At 37.9% G+C, this 17,787-nt stretch overlaps 1 protein-coding gene across 1 annotated transcript in view; it reads right to left on the minus strand.

The window, feature by feature from the left end:
* Positions 1-17,787, minus strand: part of LOC122734357 (aspartyl/asparaginyl beta-hydroxylase-like) — a 182,034-nt gene that overhangs the window by 77,827 nt on the left and 86,420 nt on the right. Inside the window, exons 12-13 of the mRNA XM_043975119.1 lie at positions 6,125-6,210; positions 2,661-2,747 (exon numbers count right to left, since the gene is read on the minus strand). Of these exons, the coding sequence (XP_043831054.1) occupies positions 2,661-2,747; positions 6,125-6,210 (173 nt within the window). The remainder of the gene's footprint in view (positions 1-2,660; positions 2,748-6,124; positions 6,211-17,787) is intronic.

Consider the following 17,787-nt stretch of genomic DNA (forward strand, 5'->3'; position numbering starts at 1 on the left):
AGGAAATGGCAAACCACTCCAATATCTTTGCCAAGAAAACCCCAAGTGAAGCCATGAAGAGTAAGACATGACTGAACAACAATATTTTAAAGTGTGTTGGGGTTTCTTTTCATTTTCTCATTATTAAATTTGATTTGCACAATCTGACATTTCTGTTTTATGTCATGTTCTTGTTTACATCATAGAGAAAGTGAGCCATGGTAGATAGAAAGCTAGGTTTAGACTCTGAAAGCTGGCTGTGTGGTTATGGGTAAAACATTTAGCTGTTCGGTGCCTCCAAGCAACTCTCTGAGGCTTTCTAAGTTACAAATAAGTCACCGATCTAGGTCAGCAGAGACAGTTTCCACAACAGCTGATGTGAAAGTTCCCTATGCTGATGACATCACAGGTTAGAACCACTCTCCCTGAAATATGGATTGCGACATTAGGTTTTTTTAATACAAAGGGGAGCAGAAACATTGGGTGATTTCTGGACCCCATCTGCTCAAGTCTTCAATTGTTGAATATTGTTGCTGCTGTTGGGTCATTTTAGTTGTACCCAACTCTTTGTCATCCCATTTGGAGTTTTCTTCGCAAAGATACTAGAGAGATTTGCCATTTCCTTCTCCAGATCATTTTACAGAAACTGAGGCAACAGGGTTAAGTGACTTTCCCAGGGTCACACAGCTAGTTAGTATCTGAGGCCATATTTGAACTCAGGAAGATGAGTCTTCCTGACTTCATACCTGGCACTCTATCCACTGCACCACCTAGCTGCCCTCAGTTGTTCAATAAAGTCATGACAATACGTGTTGTAGTTGGAATATATTTAGATTTTTATATATCATCCAAAGTTAAGGTCACTTTAGAAGAAAAATGCAATGTTGGAACATACTTTGAATTGATTTAGTTAATGCCTTAAAGATTATAAATCATTTTCTTCATAATTAAAGGTATATTTCCTAAGATGTTTTTATGTTGGCTATCAATGTGAAACCCAACAAAAACCCAATTTGATTTAGTAGGTATTGACTTTGGTAACACTATTCATTTTCTCTTGTCCATAGTTCATGCTGCATAACAGCAAACAAAATTAAATAACTTAAGGAGATTATGTGCAGGTTATGATTTCAAATTTGTTCTCCATTGCTACAGAAACAATACAGTTTATGTTGATAAACCCAGGCTATCATGGTTCAGAAGCACCATATCAAGCCATAATTCTCCCCTAATATTTTTCTTTCTAAACTGGGATGAGAGAAATTATATTAACATCTGGGTGCTAGCTCCCCACCATGTTCATCTCAGAGCATGTAAGTTTTAAAGTTCCATGCATAACAGTGTTATTAGGTATCCAAAACCCAGAATATATGTCAGTGAGTTTATTTGGTGGATTTTTTTGCTTTCAAGTTTCATATTAAGGCTAAAATTCTAGCTAGTCTGTCTAAAATATCTAATGAGTGGTCGCCAATAAATTATAAGCTTTAGCAAGAGTTAGGCTTTTAAGCATTTATTAAGGAGAATAAGAATTTGGTAAAGAGAGAGAGAAAGGCCTACATTCATCTATCTATTAAAGGGAGAGCGCATTTCTAGATCCCTTCTTCACAGCAGTCCTCAGGAAAAAGCAAGAGTCAGAGCTGCAGGCTCCCCCTTCTTCCTCCCACAAGCAAATATCACTTCCTGACGCCAAAGAAAAGACTCATGGTCTTGCCCTCAGATACCTTCACTTCATGGCAGAGCTTTTCTACAGTAAGTCTCCAGCAGGTGGCGTCATTCCAATCGTTACAATATTCAAGGGCAAGGTTCTCGAGAGGAAAAGACTAGAAAGCTGATATAGCCAAGTTCACTGTGTTTTTCCTACAAGGTTGGAGGTGATTAGTACCCCACCCAACAATTCACCAGTGAACAAATTTACCACAACAGCCCAGAAAAGATGGAAGGCAGAGAAGAGGAAAAGGAAGTAGAGAGAAACATTCCTAGGACAGAGTTGTGTAACTGGTAGAGAACCTTCCACCCTGAAAATGAAAATAATGTATTTTATATATGAAATATTTCCTAAGGAAATATTTTTCTGCTTCTGGTTGACCAATGTTCCTTTTTTTAATGTAAGATGTTTTAAATTTGTTTATTTATCTTTATGTTTTGAATTACCTTTATTACTAAATAGATTTCTCCCTTCCCCAGAGACCCACATTGCAACAAAGAAGAAAGAAGACAGACAGAAGATAGAGGGAGAGGGAAAAAGAGAAGGGGAGAGGGAGATGGAGAGAAGGAGAGGGAGAGACAGAGACAGAGAAACAAGAGGCATAGAGAGAGGCAAGCATATCTAAGCAGCAAAGCTGACCGATAATTTTAAAGCCCCATGGATTCTTTGCTGGAAGTTACTAATTCAAAACAGGTGGTGGGAAATTAACTAAGAAAAAAAAATTTCTTGGTTATGGAAGGATGTGTGAAGAAGAGAAATGTGGGTAAATATAGTAATATGCAACATAGTTATAATAACAAGTCAGATGCAAAAGCAGCATTTCCTATTTATGTTTATGCACTCTAGACACAAATTAGAGATGGCCTAGTTAAAGAAATAGGAATAAAGAAGAGAGGCAGAAGTCAGAGAACACAAATACATGAAAAATATGGAAGTCAGCAAAATGAGGCCTGCTGACGGAATGACCCACTATTACCTGAGCTTTTCCGTATCGAGCTCGGGGACTCTGTGGGTACTTGTGTACCAGTTCTTCAAAGGCATTCATAGCATCCTCAATTTTTCCCTGATGGGGAAGAAGAATTTTTTTTAAGTTTGTTATGCAACATAGTAAGATATTACTTTTTTGAGAAAAAAGGGCAGACTTACAAATCCATCAATATAGGGAAATCCCAGGGTCAAAACTCCTTTCACTGATGCACACCAACAACTCCTTATAGAGATACCTTGAGCTATCAAAAAGTTAAGCGAATCATTCATGTTGAAGGAAGAACTTTGACCTAGGTCTTTATGACTCCAAGGCCAGTCCTCTGTCTTATGCTACTTTCAAAATTGTTGATGGTGGTGGTGGTGAGTCATTTTTTAGTTGCATCCCACTCTTCATGACCCCATTTGAAGTTTTCTTGGAGTGGTTTGCCATTTCCTTCCCCGGGTCATTTTATAGATGAGGAAACTGAGGCAAACAGAGTTGAGTGACTTGCTCATGGTGACATGCTCATCTAGTAAGTGTCTGAGGCCAGATTTGAACTCAAGGAAGATGAATCTTCCTGACTATATGCCCAGCACTCAATCCAATGCATCATCTAGCTGTCCTATTATTGTATAGTTATTTAATATGCTTCTCAGAGATCATATATGAAAAAAAAAAAGTGACTAAACTATGGAGAACTGATACTCTGGAGAAGGAACCAGAGAGTAATGATATTACTGTATGACCTTGGCACATAAGTGAGTGATGTTATAAGCATGTCCTGGTTTCCCTCCTGGAACACTGTTAGGCAGTAGGCTTTTCCTTGTCTTTTTTAGTCCCTGTCTTTGTGTCCCTACATCCTCTGTTTACACATCATTTCTCTGACTGTGTTCCAACCAGTGGCAAATCTGATGAACACCAAAATGCTGGCTGGAAAGAAACCATGTTGGATATCACTAATCAACAATGTATGTACCAGTAAAATGTTAAAATGTGGAATATGATATTTTATGATAATTAATAGATTTCACTCACATTCTCCTTTACCATTTGAGCTGCCTGTTTATGTTGAAGACTTTTGCTGGGTTGATTAAGCACATAAAAAGTAATCTATAGGGGCAGCTAAGTGGCACAGTGGATAAAGCACTGGCCCTGGATTCAGGAGGACCTGAGTTCAAATCTGGCCTCAGACATTTGACACTTACTAGCTATGTGATTCTGGGCAAGTCACTTAACCCTCATTGCCCAACCAAAAAAAAAAAAGTAAAATAAAAAGATTGTGGCCAGATCAAATACTCAATTCTAAGATTTCTTGAAATATTTCTTTCGTTTAGCTATTAAACTTTCCCCTTTCATGTCCTTCCAAGTTTAAAGTTAACCAGTGACACTGGGTTAACCTAAAGCAAGTAGAATAGAGTCACTTGACTGTATGGGATTATAGGGATTGTGAGAAAATAATTATTAATAATGGGGTTTTTTGGAGGGATACAGGAACCCAGTCTTTGTCAGCTTTCTCTTCAGGAACTTTAGCTAATCTCAGAGACAGCCCAAAGGTACAATAGAGATAAGACTCTGACCAGCTCAGTGAAATAAGGAGATTAAAACCACCCATATTTGAATGCACCCTTGCTCCTCAGGGTCCTTCTCCCATTAGACCCTGATGTCATCACAGTAGAGCTCATTTTAATATGGGTCACCCTCAGGTCACATCAACCAATGGAATTTAATGATGTTAACCAATTAGCTTTGATCAGTGTGTAAGAGCCACCTCTATCAGAAGTGGGAAAAGACTGAGACTATGAGGTGAACACCATTCTTGGTTTGCACTCTAGGCTAGGAAGGCTGTCCAGTTGGTGAGCACTCCCTTCTTAGTACAGAATAGGTAATACAGAGACAAAATGGAGCTGGGGATTTTTCAGCTTGTGTTAATTGCCATGCAATAAATTCTTTACTAATTGTTTACTAATATTTAATATACCTTAATAATAAATGCTTACTAACCTAAACTGGTGCAATAGCCATTAATTTATAAGTAGCAATATTTTAGAAAAACCCAGTCTGGCCTCCAATAATTTAGCTAGAAACAGTTATATCCCCAATAATTTTTAAAACTCAAGATAGTGAAAATAATAAGCAGACTCTGGGAGAAACTAAGTGAAGGGCCTACTATCCTCTCAAATTTTCAGTTATTCTCACAAATAATTAACTAAATAGTTACTTAAACATGCATACTTTTGTCAAAGTTAACTTTTTTGGACCACCATTTCATTTCTTACTTAAGATGTTGTGTGGGAATCCATTTCATGTAATGGCAAATATCTATTTTTTAAAAAGGAATCTTTCAGGGACGGCTGGTTGGCGCAGTGGATAAAGCACCGGCCCTGGATTCAGGAGTACCTGAGTTCAAATCCGGCCTCAGACACTTCATAATTAATAGCTGTGTGACCCTGGGCAAGTCACTTAACCCCCATTGTTCCGCAAAAAACTCAAAACAAAACAAAACAAAAAAAGTAATCTTACAAATTTAATTTTTCTGACAAATTCAATCATGACCTCTTTAACCAGATTGAAACCACAGGATTAACACTCTACATAATAAATGACCAAATTAATATTTTTAATCAAGATACCACCCTACTGAAATCTCTTTTCATGCTTGATCAATAACTATCAACAAACATCCAAATCCCAAATCATAGAAATATAATCTGACTTGAGAACCCTGGGAACAAGAAGGAACATATTATTCCCTAGTACTTTATTTGAACCTTAATTGAGAATGAGCTTTAATTCATTGATTAACTAAACTACAGCTTATATGAATAAATATCATTTGTGCCAATGTTTAAAATTGTGTTGATCTGAATAGAAAATACCACCTTTATTGACATCAATTTAATTAAACTGCTAATTCTGTCAATAACCTAAGATCAGTGTTATTTCTGAGATAAGACATATAACTGCACTTATTCTTCCTACAGGAAAAAATCACTATCTCAGTTTCTCCAACTGTAAAACGTAGATAAGACTTACTTCTCAGGTAGGGTGATATTTCAAAAATGAGATATTTGTAAAGCACTTAGCACACTTCCTAGCATATAGTAAACATTTAATAAATACTTCTTTCCTTACTTATTTTACTGATGAAGAAGAATCATAGAGGTAAAGTGATTTGCCTATGACATCAGAATTAATTAGTAATTATTAAAAGCAGGATTTGAACCCGTTTCTCCTGACTACAGGTCCAGAATTGTTTCCACTCCATTTTCTCACAGTGATTTGATGCCTAGAGAGGAAAAGTGAGATCTATGCAATCTTACAATTAGTTGGGTGAAAAACTTGGGACTATAATTCATAGCCCTCAATCCAGGGATCTTTAACAACAACAAATATACATATACATATGCATACACTTATACATACACATACATATACATACATATTTTTTAAGCCAAATAAGAATGCAAACCTACCTTTTTCCGTAGTTTCTCTGCAGCATCAAGTTCAGATTTTATTGTCTTATCAAACTTATTTAAAAGTTTGGGTTTCTTTTTCTTGGCTGAAAGGAGATAAAAGAAAAGGCATGTTTTCAATTTCAAAGTCCACTAGGGAAAGGCATTTATTTGGGGAAAGAAATCACAGATGAAATTTTTAAGTGTTGGCCTAGGATAGCAGTTTTCCAACGTTTGGGCCATGAGTGTGTGTGTGTGTGTGTGTGTGTGTGTGTGTGTGTGTGTGTGTTATCCTTATATTTCAATATAATTGGCATCTTTTGCACTCCTACAAGTTTTATTTTATGCATTTAAAATATTATTCTGAGAAGGGGTCCACAAGCTTCACCAGACTGTCAAAAGAGTCAATAGGCCAAAAAATATTAAGAACCCCACATTTAGAGGCTGCAACATTAACAACAAGAAGAATAAAATTATTCTTCATTTACCTTCTAAAATGCCCTCACCAGCCAACAAAGGGGAATGTTATTTTGCACAGACTGGGGTACTGTACAAGTAAATCAGGAAATCATTTGGAGTAATGGCTCTAGTGAATCTTGGGAGAAGCTGGTAAATGGGAAGAATTCACAAGATGGTGTGTTCTTTCAGAATAAGACTTAACTGTTACAAATAATTACATAACCTCAGAGTTGAGAAGGGCCTCAGAAGCCAAATCTAGTCCAACAGGTACCTGAATAAGAATCTCCCCTACAAAATAACCCAAAATGTTTATAGCAGTTCTTTTTGTGGTGGCAAAGAAGTGGAAACTGCAGGAATTCCCATTAATTATGTAATGGCTGAACAAGATGCGGTATATGATTGTGCTGTAAGAAATGGTAAGCTTGACAATCTTAGAAAAACACGGGGGGAGGCTAGGTGGCACAGTGGATAAAGCACCGGCCCTGGATTCAGGAGTACCTGAGTTCAAATCCGGCCTCAGACACTTAACACTTACTAGCTGTGTGACCCTGGGCGAGTCACTTAACCCCAACTGCCTCACAAAAAAAAAAAAAAAGAAAGAAAGAAAAGAAAAACACAGAAAGACTTACACAAAATAATGAAGAGCAAAATGAACAGAACCAAGAGAACATTCTATACAATAACAGCAATCTTGTTTTAAGAATGACTTTGAATGAATAAGTCGTTTTGACTATTATAAATACCCAAATTAACAATAAAGGACATATAAAGAAAGGCATTACCTTTGACCAGAGAAAGGACTGATCAACAGAAGTGTATACAGAATAATTTTACATACACACACACACACACACACACACACACACATATATATATTCTTGTGTCTAATGATAGCCATCTCTAGGGTGAGGGGATGAGGGAGGAATAAAAAGGGAAAAAAATTTACACAATAACTTTATTATATATTTAAAAGAAATACCAAGTTGTACATCATATATCTGCAGTTTCATGTGCAATCATCTTATTTTTATTATACTATGTTATGGAAAGCTAAGCCTCTGAACAACCTTCTGAGTTACTACAGTTATCGTTTTCATTTTATTGATAAAGGAAACTGAGGCTAGGAAAGATGAAATGATGTATTTGTCCAAAGTCACACAGCTAGTAAGTGACCAAGGTAGGAATCAAACACTGGCTTTTCTGACTCCAAGTGCAGAATTCTGTTCATCATGCCATCTTGCCTTCACACATGGTATTCCTTTCATCAATTTTAAAGGGAACAGAATCAGAGAACAGGTAAATCTACAGATTATAGTAAATGCCAAGTTTAGCAAAGTACTTTACATATACTATCTCATATGCCCTTCACAACTCTCCTCCTTGATATTCTATGCTCTCTAGGTTTTGGGGACACCACTCACTCCTGGTTCTCCTCCTATCTATCTTACTGCTCTTTCCTCTGTTTACTTTCCTGGATCCCCCATCACTCCCTTTAACTGTAGGTGCCCCTCAGGGTTCTGTCCTGGGTCTTCTTTTCCCTCAATATTACTTCAGTTGGTGATCTAATCAGTTCCTATGGATTTAATTACCATCTCTATGCTAATGATTCTCAAATCTAACTTTCCTACCCAATCTCTCTCCTGACTTACAATCTCTCATCTCCAAATGTCTTTTAGACATCTCAAACTGGATATTCAGTAGATATCTGAAACTAAGTATGTCCAAAACAAAACTCATTAGCTTCCCCCCCAAATACTATCCCATTCCTACTTTCCTTGTTATATATTCCCAGTCTCGTAGGCTCATAACCTAAGAGTCACCCTGAATTTCTCATTATCTCTCACCCCAACCCCCACCCCAATATCTAAACTGTTGCCAATGCCTGTCAACACCTTTGTAACATCCCTGCAACTACACCTTTACAACATCTCTCAAATATATCCCCTTCTCTTTCTGACACTAAGGTAGGACCTTATAACCTCAATCCTGGACTATTGCATTAACCTGCTGGTGAGTCAGCCTGACTCAGGTCTTTCCCCACTATAATCCATCCCCCATTCAGCCAATAAAGTGATTTTTTTCTAATAAAAGTATTTTTTTTCCAGTTACATGTAAAGATAGATCTCAACATTTGTTTATACAAGCTTTCCAATTTCAGATCTTTCCCCCTCCCTCTCCTCCCTCCACCCCTCCCCTAGACAGCAGGTAATCTGATATAGGTTATAACATTAAACATATTTCTGCATTAGTCATGTTATAAGAGAAGAATCAGAGCAATGAGGAAAAACCTCAAAATAGAAAAAACAGCACCAAAAACAAAAGAAATAGTATGGCTCATTCAGCATCTATACTCCACAGTTCTTTTTTTTTCCTTGGATTTGGAGATTCCCTTCCATCATGAGTCCCCTGGAACTCTTCTATACCATTGCATTGGTGAGAAGAATCTAGTCCCTCACAGTAGATCAACACACAACGTTGATGATACTGTGTACAATGTTCTCCTGGTTCTGCTCATCTCACTCATAATCAGTTCATGCAAGTCCTTCCAGGTTTCTCTGAACTCCTCCTGCTCATTGTTTCTTACAGCACAATAGTATTCCATTACATTCATATACCACAACTTGTTCAGCCATTCCCCAATTGATGGGCATCCCCTCAATTTCCAATTCCTTGCCACCACAAAAAGAACAGCTATAAATATTTTTGTACATGTGGGTCCTTTTCCCTTTTTTATGATCTCTTTGGGGAAAAGACCCAAAAGTGGTATTGCTGGGTCAAAGAGTATGCACAGCTTTATAGTCCTTTGGCCATAATTCCAAACTGCTCTCCAGAATGGTTGGATCAGTTCACAGCTCAACCAACAATGTATCAGTGTTCCAATTTTTCCACAGCTTCTCCTACATTTATTATTTTCCTTTTTTGTCATAGTAACCAATCTGATAGGTGTCAGGTGGTACCTCAAAGTTGTTTTAATTTGCATCTCTCTAATCAATAGTGATTTAGAGCATTTTTTCATATGGCAATAGATAGCTTTGATTTCTTCATCAGAAAACTGCCTGTTCATATCCTTTGACCATTTCTCAACTGGGTGTAACGATTGGAATAACGCCACCTGCTGGAGACTTACTGTAGAAGAGTTCTGCCCATGAAGCAAAGGTCTTTGAGGGCAAGACCAGGAGTCTTTTCTTTGGCATCAGGAAGTGACGCGGACTAGTGGGAGGAGGAAGGAAGAGACTGGCGCTCAGTCTCGCTCTCTTTCCTCTGGACTCCGGTGGAGAGCGGAGCTAGAAATGTGCTCTCCCTTTAATAGATAGGAATCTAGGCCTTTCTCTCTCTTTACCAAATTCTTATTCTCCTTAATTTACCATTCTCGGGGGAACCGTTGCATGACTGTGCTTCTTTAGTTGATATAGCTGAAAAACCCTGTGATGATCTTTTTGATACACCTTTAGAAAATCCTGATCTTGTCCTCTATACAGATGGTTCCTCATTTATGAGGGAAACCATTTTACTGGAGCTGCTGTAGTTTCTGATTATGACACCCTCTGGGCAGCTTCTCTGCCTTGCCATTTTAGTGCACAGGCTGCTGAACTTGTGGCTCTTACACAGGCCTGTAATATAGCCAAAGGTAAGAGTGCCACTATTTTTACTGACTCGAAATATGGCTTTGGCATATGCCACTTTATTGGTATGATTTGGCGTCAACGAGGCTTTCTAACATCCTCGGGCAAGGCTATTGCCAATGGGGACCTTATCAAGGACCTCTTAGATGCCCTGAAACTGCCTTCTTCCCTAGCTGTTGTACATTGCCCTGCCCACACAGGGAATAGTGATCCTGTTTCAAAGGGAAATGCACAAGCCGATTCTGTAGCCAAGCTTGCTGCATTAGAAGCTCCTGAACATGTACTTAACCTTTCACCTTCTGAGGATATTCCTTCCAACCTAACCTATGACGATTCTGAAGTAGAAAAGTGGAAAAAGAAATTTAAGGCGAAACAGATCAATGGCATCTGGGTGTCTCCGGAAGGTAAGCCATTTCTTCCCTGGAAATTCTACCACCAGGTATGCCTCTCTATTCACAGAAAAGGCCATTTTGGTACACAAGGCATTGTAGACTCTATTAAGAGAACCTGGATAGCACCAGGTGTGACTAATACAGCATCTCTAATCTGCTCGGGCTGTTCCACATGTCAGTCTTATAATCAGTATGCTTTTAAGGCCAAAGCTTATGGAGGGCGTCCCCTAGCATATACACCTTTTGAGCACTTACAAATTGATTATATTACTATGCCAAAAGCAGGACATTATAAATTTTGCCTTGTTATAGTTGATCAGCTCACTCGGTGGGTGGAGGCCTTTCCCAGCCCCCAAGCCACAGCTGCCTTTGTTGCCAAAATTCTTCTTAAAGAGATAGTACCTCGTTTTGGCCCACCAGCCCGCATCCATTCTGACAAAGGCACACATTTCACTGATTCGATTTTATCCCAAATCTACTCTTTCTTGGGAGTGACTCCAAAATTCCACACGCCCTACCATCCACAAAGTTCAGGCCAAGTTGAACGTATGAATAAAGAGCTTAAGAGCATGATTGGCAAATTATGTACTGAAACCCATTTGAAATGGCCTGATGTTCTACCATTGGAATTATTCTATCTATGAAGTAGACCAAGGGGAGAACTTCATATATCTCCTTATGAAATGCTTTTTGGTCACCCTCCTATCCAAGCTAAAACTTTTTCCCCAGTTTATACATCACTGGTGGGAGGTGATACTTCTGTTGCCTCCTATATACAGGAATTACAGACCAGGCTACGTGAACTCCATGAGGCAGGAGCTGTGGTCCAGGCAGGCCCATTAGACTTTTCATTGCATAACTTCAACCCAGGAGATAAAATATATGTAAAGAATTTTCAGAGAACCAGTGGAACCCAACCTGCCTGGGAAGGACCTTTTCAGGTATTATTGACAACTCCTACTGCCATTAAAATTGGTGAAAAAGACTCATGGATTCATTGCTCTCATGTAAAGCCTGCACCATTCATAGGTGAAGAGATTTCAGATAGACCTGAGGTAGACGCTAAAAAGCTAAAAACCCTAACGATAGCAACTGTTAAAGAGCAAAGAGAGTTCAGAGGAAATAGGCAGTTCCCATTTGATAATCCCACTGATCAGTTAAATGCTTTGGGACTCAGTCTTCGTAAAGTATCAGGAGACGGAAATTGCCTTTTTAGGGCTTTAGCAGACCAGCTAGAAGGTCACTGTAGAAATCATCTCAGACACAGACAAGAAGCTGCTTCTTATATGATTAACCATAGACAAGAGTTTGAGTCTTTTATAGTAAATGACTCCCCTTTTGAAGAATATGTTGATGAATTAAAGAAATTTGGAAAGTGGGGAGGAAATGATACAATTGTAGCATTTGCTAAGCAGCATCAGCTGAATGTTGTGGTTCATCAATTAAATCAGCCTTTATTGAAAATCAGTGGCACAGACAAAACTGATGCTAGAGAACTCCACATTTTCTACCATAAAGAACATTATGACAGCATTAGAAAGATCAATGACAATTCAGAAACCCCTGCCACTTTGGCTTGCAGAGAATTGGGGAACCAGTTAAAACAATGTGGCATACCCCAAACTCTAGCAGCTTAAATACCTTATAATTTAACAAGCATTTCCTTCTACAGGCAAAAGCACTGAAGCACATGGCCTAGTTTTCTGGCCCACCTCAACTATTTTTTTTTAATTCTTTTTGGTTTTTTTGTTTTGTTTTGTTTTGACTTTTGAAAGGCACTAAAAAAACCTGGAATTCACCACACCTTTAAGTTCTTTAAGAGCACAAAAGGGTGCTTAGCGAATCTTTTGTTTTTTATTTTTATTTTTGGTTTTGCTTTGTTTCTTGACTTTTGTTTCTTTTGCTTTTCTTTAAAACTAAATTTTATAAACTAAGTGATTATTCAAAGACATTTTAAGTATATGCTGTGGGTGAGGCTATCGGGCCTCAGAAGCTACCAGAATTTTTTTTTTTACTCTTTCTTTTTGAGAGGACCATGAGTTCTAATGAGTTTTGTTTTATTTATTTATTTTTTCTCCTTTCTCTTTTATGTTGTTCTGTTTAACTAAAAAAGACCAGAAAGGGTTATTGAACCCTATTGCTTGATACCTCACTGAAAACATTGAATATTGAAATCTTATTTCTTTTTGAAAAATTAATCACCACTTTAAGTATCTGCTACTGTTATACTAGAGAATTCATGTATAAGATGATGTGGTTTACTTGCTAAAAGAAGATTATGTGATAATGTCTAATGTAATCAGCTATTTACATTCGTTTATTATTTATATGTCATTATACTCTGGGTATGGTTTGGAATTATTGTATATATCACTAATATATTCTCAGTTATGCAGCATAGCACGCATTTTTACCATCATACTGTCTTTGGTGAAATTAATGAGATTTTGGAAGTATGGAAACTTATCATTTCAGAGACTAATTTGCTGTGAACTCTGATGCAGGCCCTGGAGAGAATATATGTGCAACAAAAGGAGAGACAGGTATACGTAAGTCCATGGTTTGCTTATGATGGTGACTATGTAGAGCACAATTACTAGGCACAGTCCAGTATTCATCCTCTCTCCCTCCTAATTTAACCTAATTTAACTGAACTTAATTATCTTTTTATCTCACTCAGTTGAACTCACCTGTGGCCTAGCACAATCACTGGCTGTCTCGGAACCATGAGATATGGTATGATAACCTTTCCATAACATTTTCAGGTGTCATGAACACATACTAAATTTGGCTTTGATCCAGACACATGGTGGTAAAAAGTGTTACAAATTGCATAACTACCTCAACCCTCTATTACAAGTCTAACCATATAAAGGAAGGAATGTAATGGAATTTATTAATTTGATCATTGACAATGCTATGCTAAGGTTTAGTAAAAATACAGCAATTCAAACAGTTAAAGAAGAGAATCCAGCTTTCCAGACCAGAGTCCAGAATCCAGTTTTCTAGACCAGAATCCAGTTTCCTCCTGATGACATCTTACCACTTCAAGAAGACAAGAGGGGGCAGCTAGATGACGCAGTGGATAGAGCACCGGCCCTGGAGTCAGGAGTACCTGAGTTCAAATCCGGCCTCAGACACTTAACACTTACTAGCTGTGTGACCCTGGGCAAGTCACTTAACCCCAATTGCCTCACTAAAAAAAAAAAAAAAAGAAGACAAGAGAACTCAGAGACTTTATATGAACTGTTTTGCTTTGTTAGTTTTTACTATCTCCTTTCTGTTATAATATACATCATCTGTAATATGTATTCTCTGCAGAGGCCCTCCCTTTGCAAGACCAATGTCAAAGCGTCGGTTCATGAGGACAAAAAATCGCCCCTCTGGACAAAACTGTCCTCTCTTCCTTTTCTATATTGTTGTTCACATATTATTAGTTAGCAATAGTTATTATATTCTTTTTACTGTTCCGTCAAGGAAACATTTTGTTTCTTGAGGAGCAACAGGGGGGACTGTAACGACTGGAATAACGCCACCTGCTGGAGACTTACTGTAGAAGAGTTCTGCCCATGAAGCAAAGGTCTTTGAGGGCAAGACCAGGAGTCTTTTCTTTGGCATCAGGAAGTGACGCGGACTAGTGGGAGGAGGAAGGAAGAGACTGGCGCTCGGTCTCGCTCTCTTTCCTCTGGACTCCGGTGGAGAGCGGAGCTAGAAATGTGCTCTCCCTTTAATAGATAGGAATCTAGGCCTTTCTCTCTCTTTACCAAATTCTTATTCTCCTTAATAAATGCTTAAAAGTCTAACTCTTGCTAAAGCTTATGATTTATTGGCGACCACTCATTAGATATTTTAGACAGTTTAGCTAGAATTTTAGCCCTTAACATGGGGAATGACTTGGATTCATATAAATTTGATTTAGTTCCCTATATATTTTAGAAATGAGGCCTTTATCAGAAGTACTGGCCATAAAAATTGTTTCCCAGTTTTCTGCATCTAAAGTGATTTTTCTAAAGCATAGATTCGACCACGTCACCACCCTACTCAATAAATTCCAGTAGCTCCCTATGGCCTCCAGAACTAAACACAAAATTCTTTGTTTGGTATTCAAAGGCCTTCATAAGTTAGCCCTATTGTACCTTTCCAGTCTTCCTATACATCATTTATGGACACATACTCTTTGATTGAGTGATACTGGCCTCTTTGCTTGTCCCAAAAAACAAGTCATTCCATCTCTTGGTTCAAGGCAATCTCTTTGGCTGCCTACCATGCAGATGCAACTAACTGCAACTAACTGACCAATACTCTTTCCACTATAACCAAAATATTGAAGCTTATTATGGTGATTCAATAATGGCAATTCATTTTTCTAGCACCTAATAGCTTAGAAGTGCTCTGTGATGTCCATTTTGGTGGGGGTAAGGTTGGCAGGGGAGGAGGGGACACAGACAGATATTACATTCGTTTAAAGTTTGACTCTAAAAGGGGAGAAATATAGTATTCTTTTCTCTCTATAAACAAACTTATCTTAGTTGTAATTTTGTTTTGCTGGGCAATGAGGGTTAAGTGATTTGTCCAGGGTCACACAGCTAGTTAAGTGTCAATTGTCTGAGGCTAGATTTGAACTCAGGTCCTCCTGAATCCAAGGCCAGTGCTTTATCCACTGGGCCACCTAGCTGCCCCCTGTAATTTTTTAATATGGGAAGCATTTTGTCAGAAATTGTGGGTCTTATGCCTAACAGCTTTCACTCAGATATACACCAAGCTTTATTTGCAGTTAGTTACATCTGTTGACATTTATGCTGACAGACACTTCAGCATAAGGAAAATGATCAATTGGGAGACACAACTCATTGCTGAGATGATAGACTTTAAATCCCACAACTGCAAATCTGTATCACAGTGAAGAGTTAAATCAATTCATTTTCCAAATCTTCAGTAAATTTACTAACATATAAAAGAACAAGGAAGTAGTTGAAAACTGTTATGATTTATTATTCTGAACCACAGCCTGCAACAAGCAAATTTTTATATTATACTTTTGGAAAAAAATGTTTAAAGAATAGCAAAATAATTGTCAGGAAAATATAACAAGAATACCTCTTGTTTTAATTCTTTTTGAAAACCTTTCTAAAATGTATTTATCCATTTTTCTGCTTTGATGAGTACAACAGAGTGAATATAACTGAATCTTTAATGACTTGAAGTTCTTAAGTGCTTTGGGGCCATTATGTTAAATGCTGATTGTAATTGTACAGTAACGTAGAGGTGAGTGAGTATGGCAAGTATTGGCTGAATATGATGATCCTAGACATATTACAGAAGGTATCTGCTTATTTTTTAAAAAAAAATCTTAATGTATTTTGCTGTTATTCATCTCTTCCCATTAACATGAAGTGTTGAAAAAATTCCAATTGAGGATTAAAATTAAAATTCAACAACTATGTAAGAGCATTGTGTCAAGGAGCTGTAACTAGAGCAGGGCCACTGGGGCTTTGGGCTGGGGTGGTTGGTAAATTTGGAGGTCAAGAACAGCACATGGCACACTTCTTTCACTCCCCTCACAAGCTCTTCCATTGCATATTAATTCCCTTTCCTAGAAAAAAATTCCAGACAGTTATATGCAGGGGAATCACTGAGCTAGTTCAAGAATTGAACAGAAGGAAAAGAAAGGCTGAATTTCTTTTGGGGAATAGCATTTTTAATGTTTTCAAGAGATATTCTAAACAAAATTCTAACACTAATCTTCTAGCTATATTTAAGTGATTATGATCATGAAACACTAACATTTTCAAAGCAATACTGTGGGTAACTTAACATGCAAGGCTGAGATATATGTGTGAACTGGTTACAACTTATTGACAATGATAAGTATAATAGAAGAAGTGGCATAAAAAATGTACAGAGGATATATGATTGGAAAAGAAGGTAGACATGTGTCAAGAGTAAAAGAGATACTATGCAAAAGGACAGCCCACATACAGAACTGGCAATCATACTATGTTAAAAGACTTAGGGAAAGAATTCCAACACACTGAGTAAACCCTTTTTCTGGAAGATTTATAGGACAAAGACAATCAGTCAGATATTTAGTAAACATTTATTAAGCACTTACTCCATGTCATGCACTGTGTTGAGTGCTGGAGATAAAAAGAAAGGCAAAAGACAGCCCCGGTTTTCAAGGAGCTCAATCTAATGGGGGAGACAACATGCAAATAACTAAATAAAAACAAGCTACCTACAGGAGAGACTGGAAATATTCAACAGAAGGAAGACACTACAATTAAGAAGGAACAGGGGCAGCTAGGTGGCGTAGTGGATAAAGCATGGGCCTTGGATTCAGGAGGACCTGAGTTCAAATACAGCCTCAGACACTTGTGACCCTGGGCAAGTCACTTAACCCTTATTGCCCCACCAAAAAAAAAAAGGGGGGGGGAACAAAAAAGGCTCCCTATAGAAGGTGAGATTTTAGTTTGGACTAAAAGGAAGCCAGGGAAGTTGGAAGGTAGAGATAAAGAGGGAGGTCCAGTCTTGGGGGTGGGCAGTCAGGGGAAATACCTAGAATTAGGATAAGCAGTATCTTGTTAAAGGAACAGAAGGTAGGCTAATGTCACTACATCTCAGAGTACAGGTTAGAAGGTGTAAGAAGATGGTAAAGGGGGAAGGAGGGAGACTTGATCCTGGAGGTGACAGGACAAGAAAGTGTGAATATATTGCAATCCCTACCACTGCATGGGGGCACTGACAAAAGTAATGAGACTACAAATCCACTGAAATAGTATTTTTAAAAAATAGTATTGTTAAACATTATAGGCCATAATCATTAATCTTACAGTTACCTGGACAATTTAGAAGGGACAGAAGTAGCTTCTCTGAAATTCTCTTCTTATCCATAAAATGGAACTTACGGTTTAAAATGTCCTGCTTTTTTTTTTTTAAATAAGCTGACAGGATGGAGGGAGTACAAGGATTAATGAAAGAAATTAAACTATGGAAAGTTTAGTATTAATATAAAGAACAACAGACTGCACAGTTTCGGTTTGCCACTTAACGACCTGTGTGAGCTCATTCATCCACTTTCCTATTTGGGCACTAATTTCCTTATATATGGATACAAAAGGACAGGAATGATCTCTAAGATTCTTTCCTTGAACTCTGGACTTTCAGGAAGTTCCACTCCCAAACCCTCAAGCATTTTTTGTGTTTGGGAGAG

Source organism: Dromiciops gliroides, chromosome 1 (genome assembly GCF_019393635.1).
Source record: "Dromiciops gliroides isolate mDroGli1 chromosome 1, mDroGli1.pri, whole genome shotgun sequence".
In the NCBI taxonomy this organism is placed as follows: domain Eukaryota; kingdom Metazoa; phylum Chordata; class Mammalia; order Microbiotheria; family Microbiotheriidae; genus Dromiciops; species Dromiciops gliroides.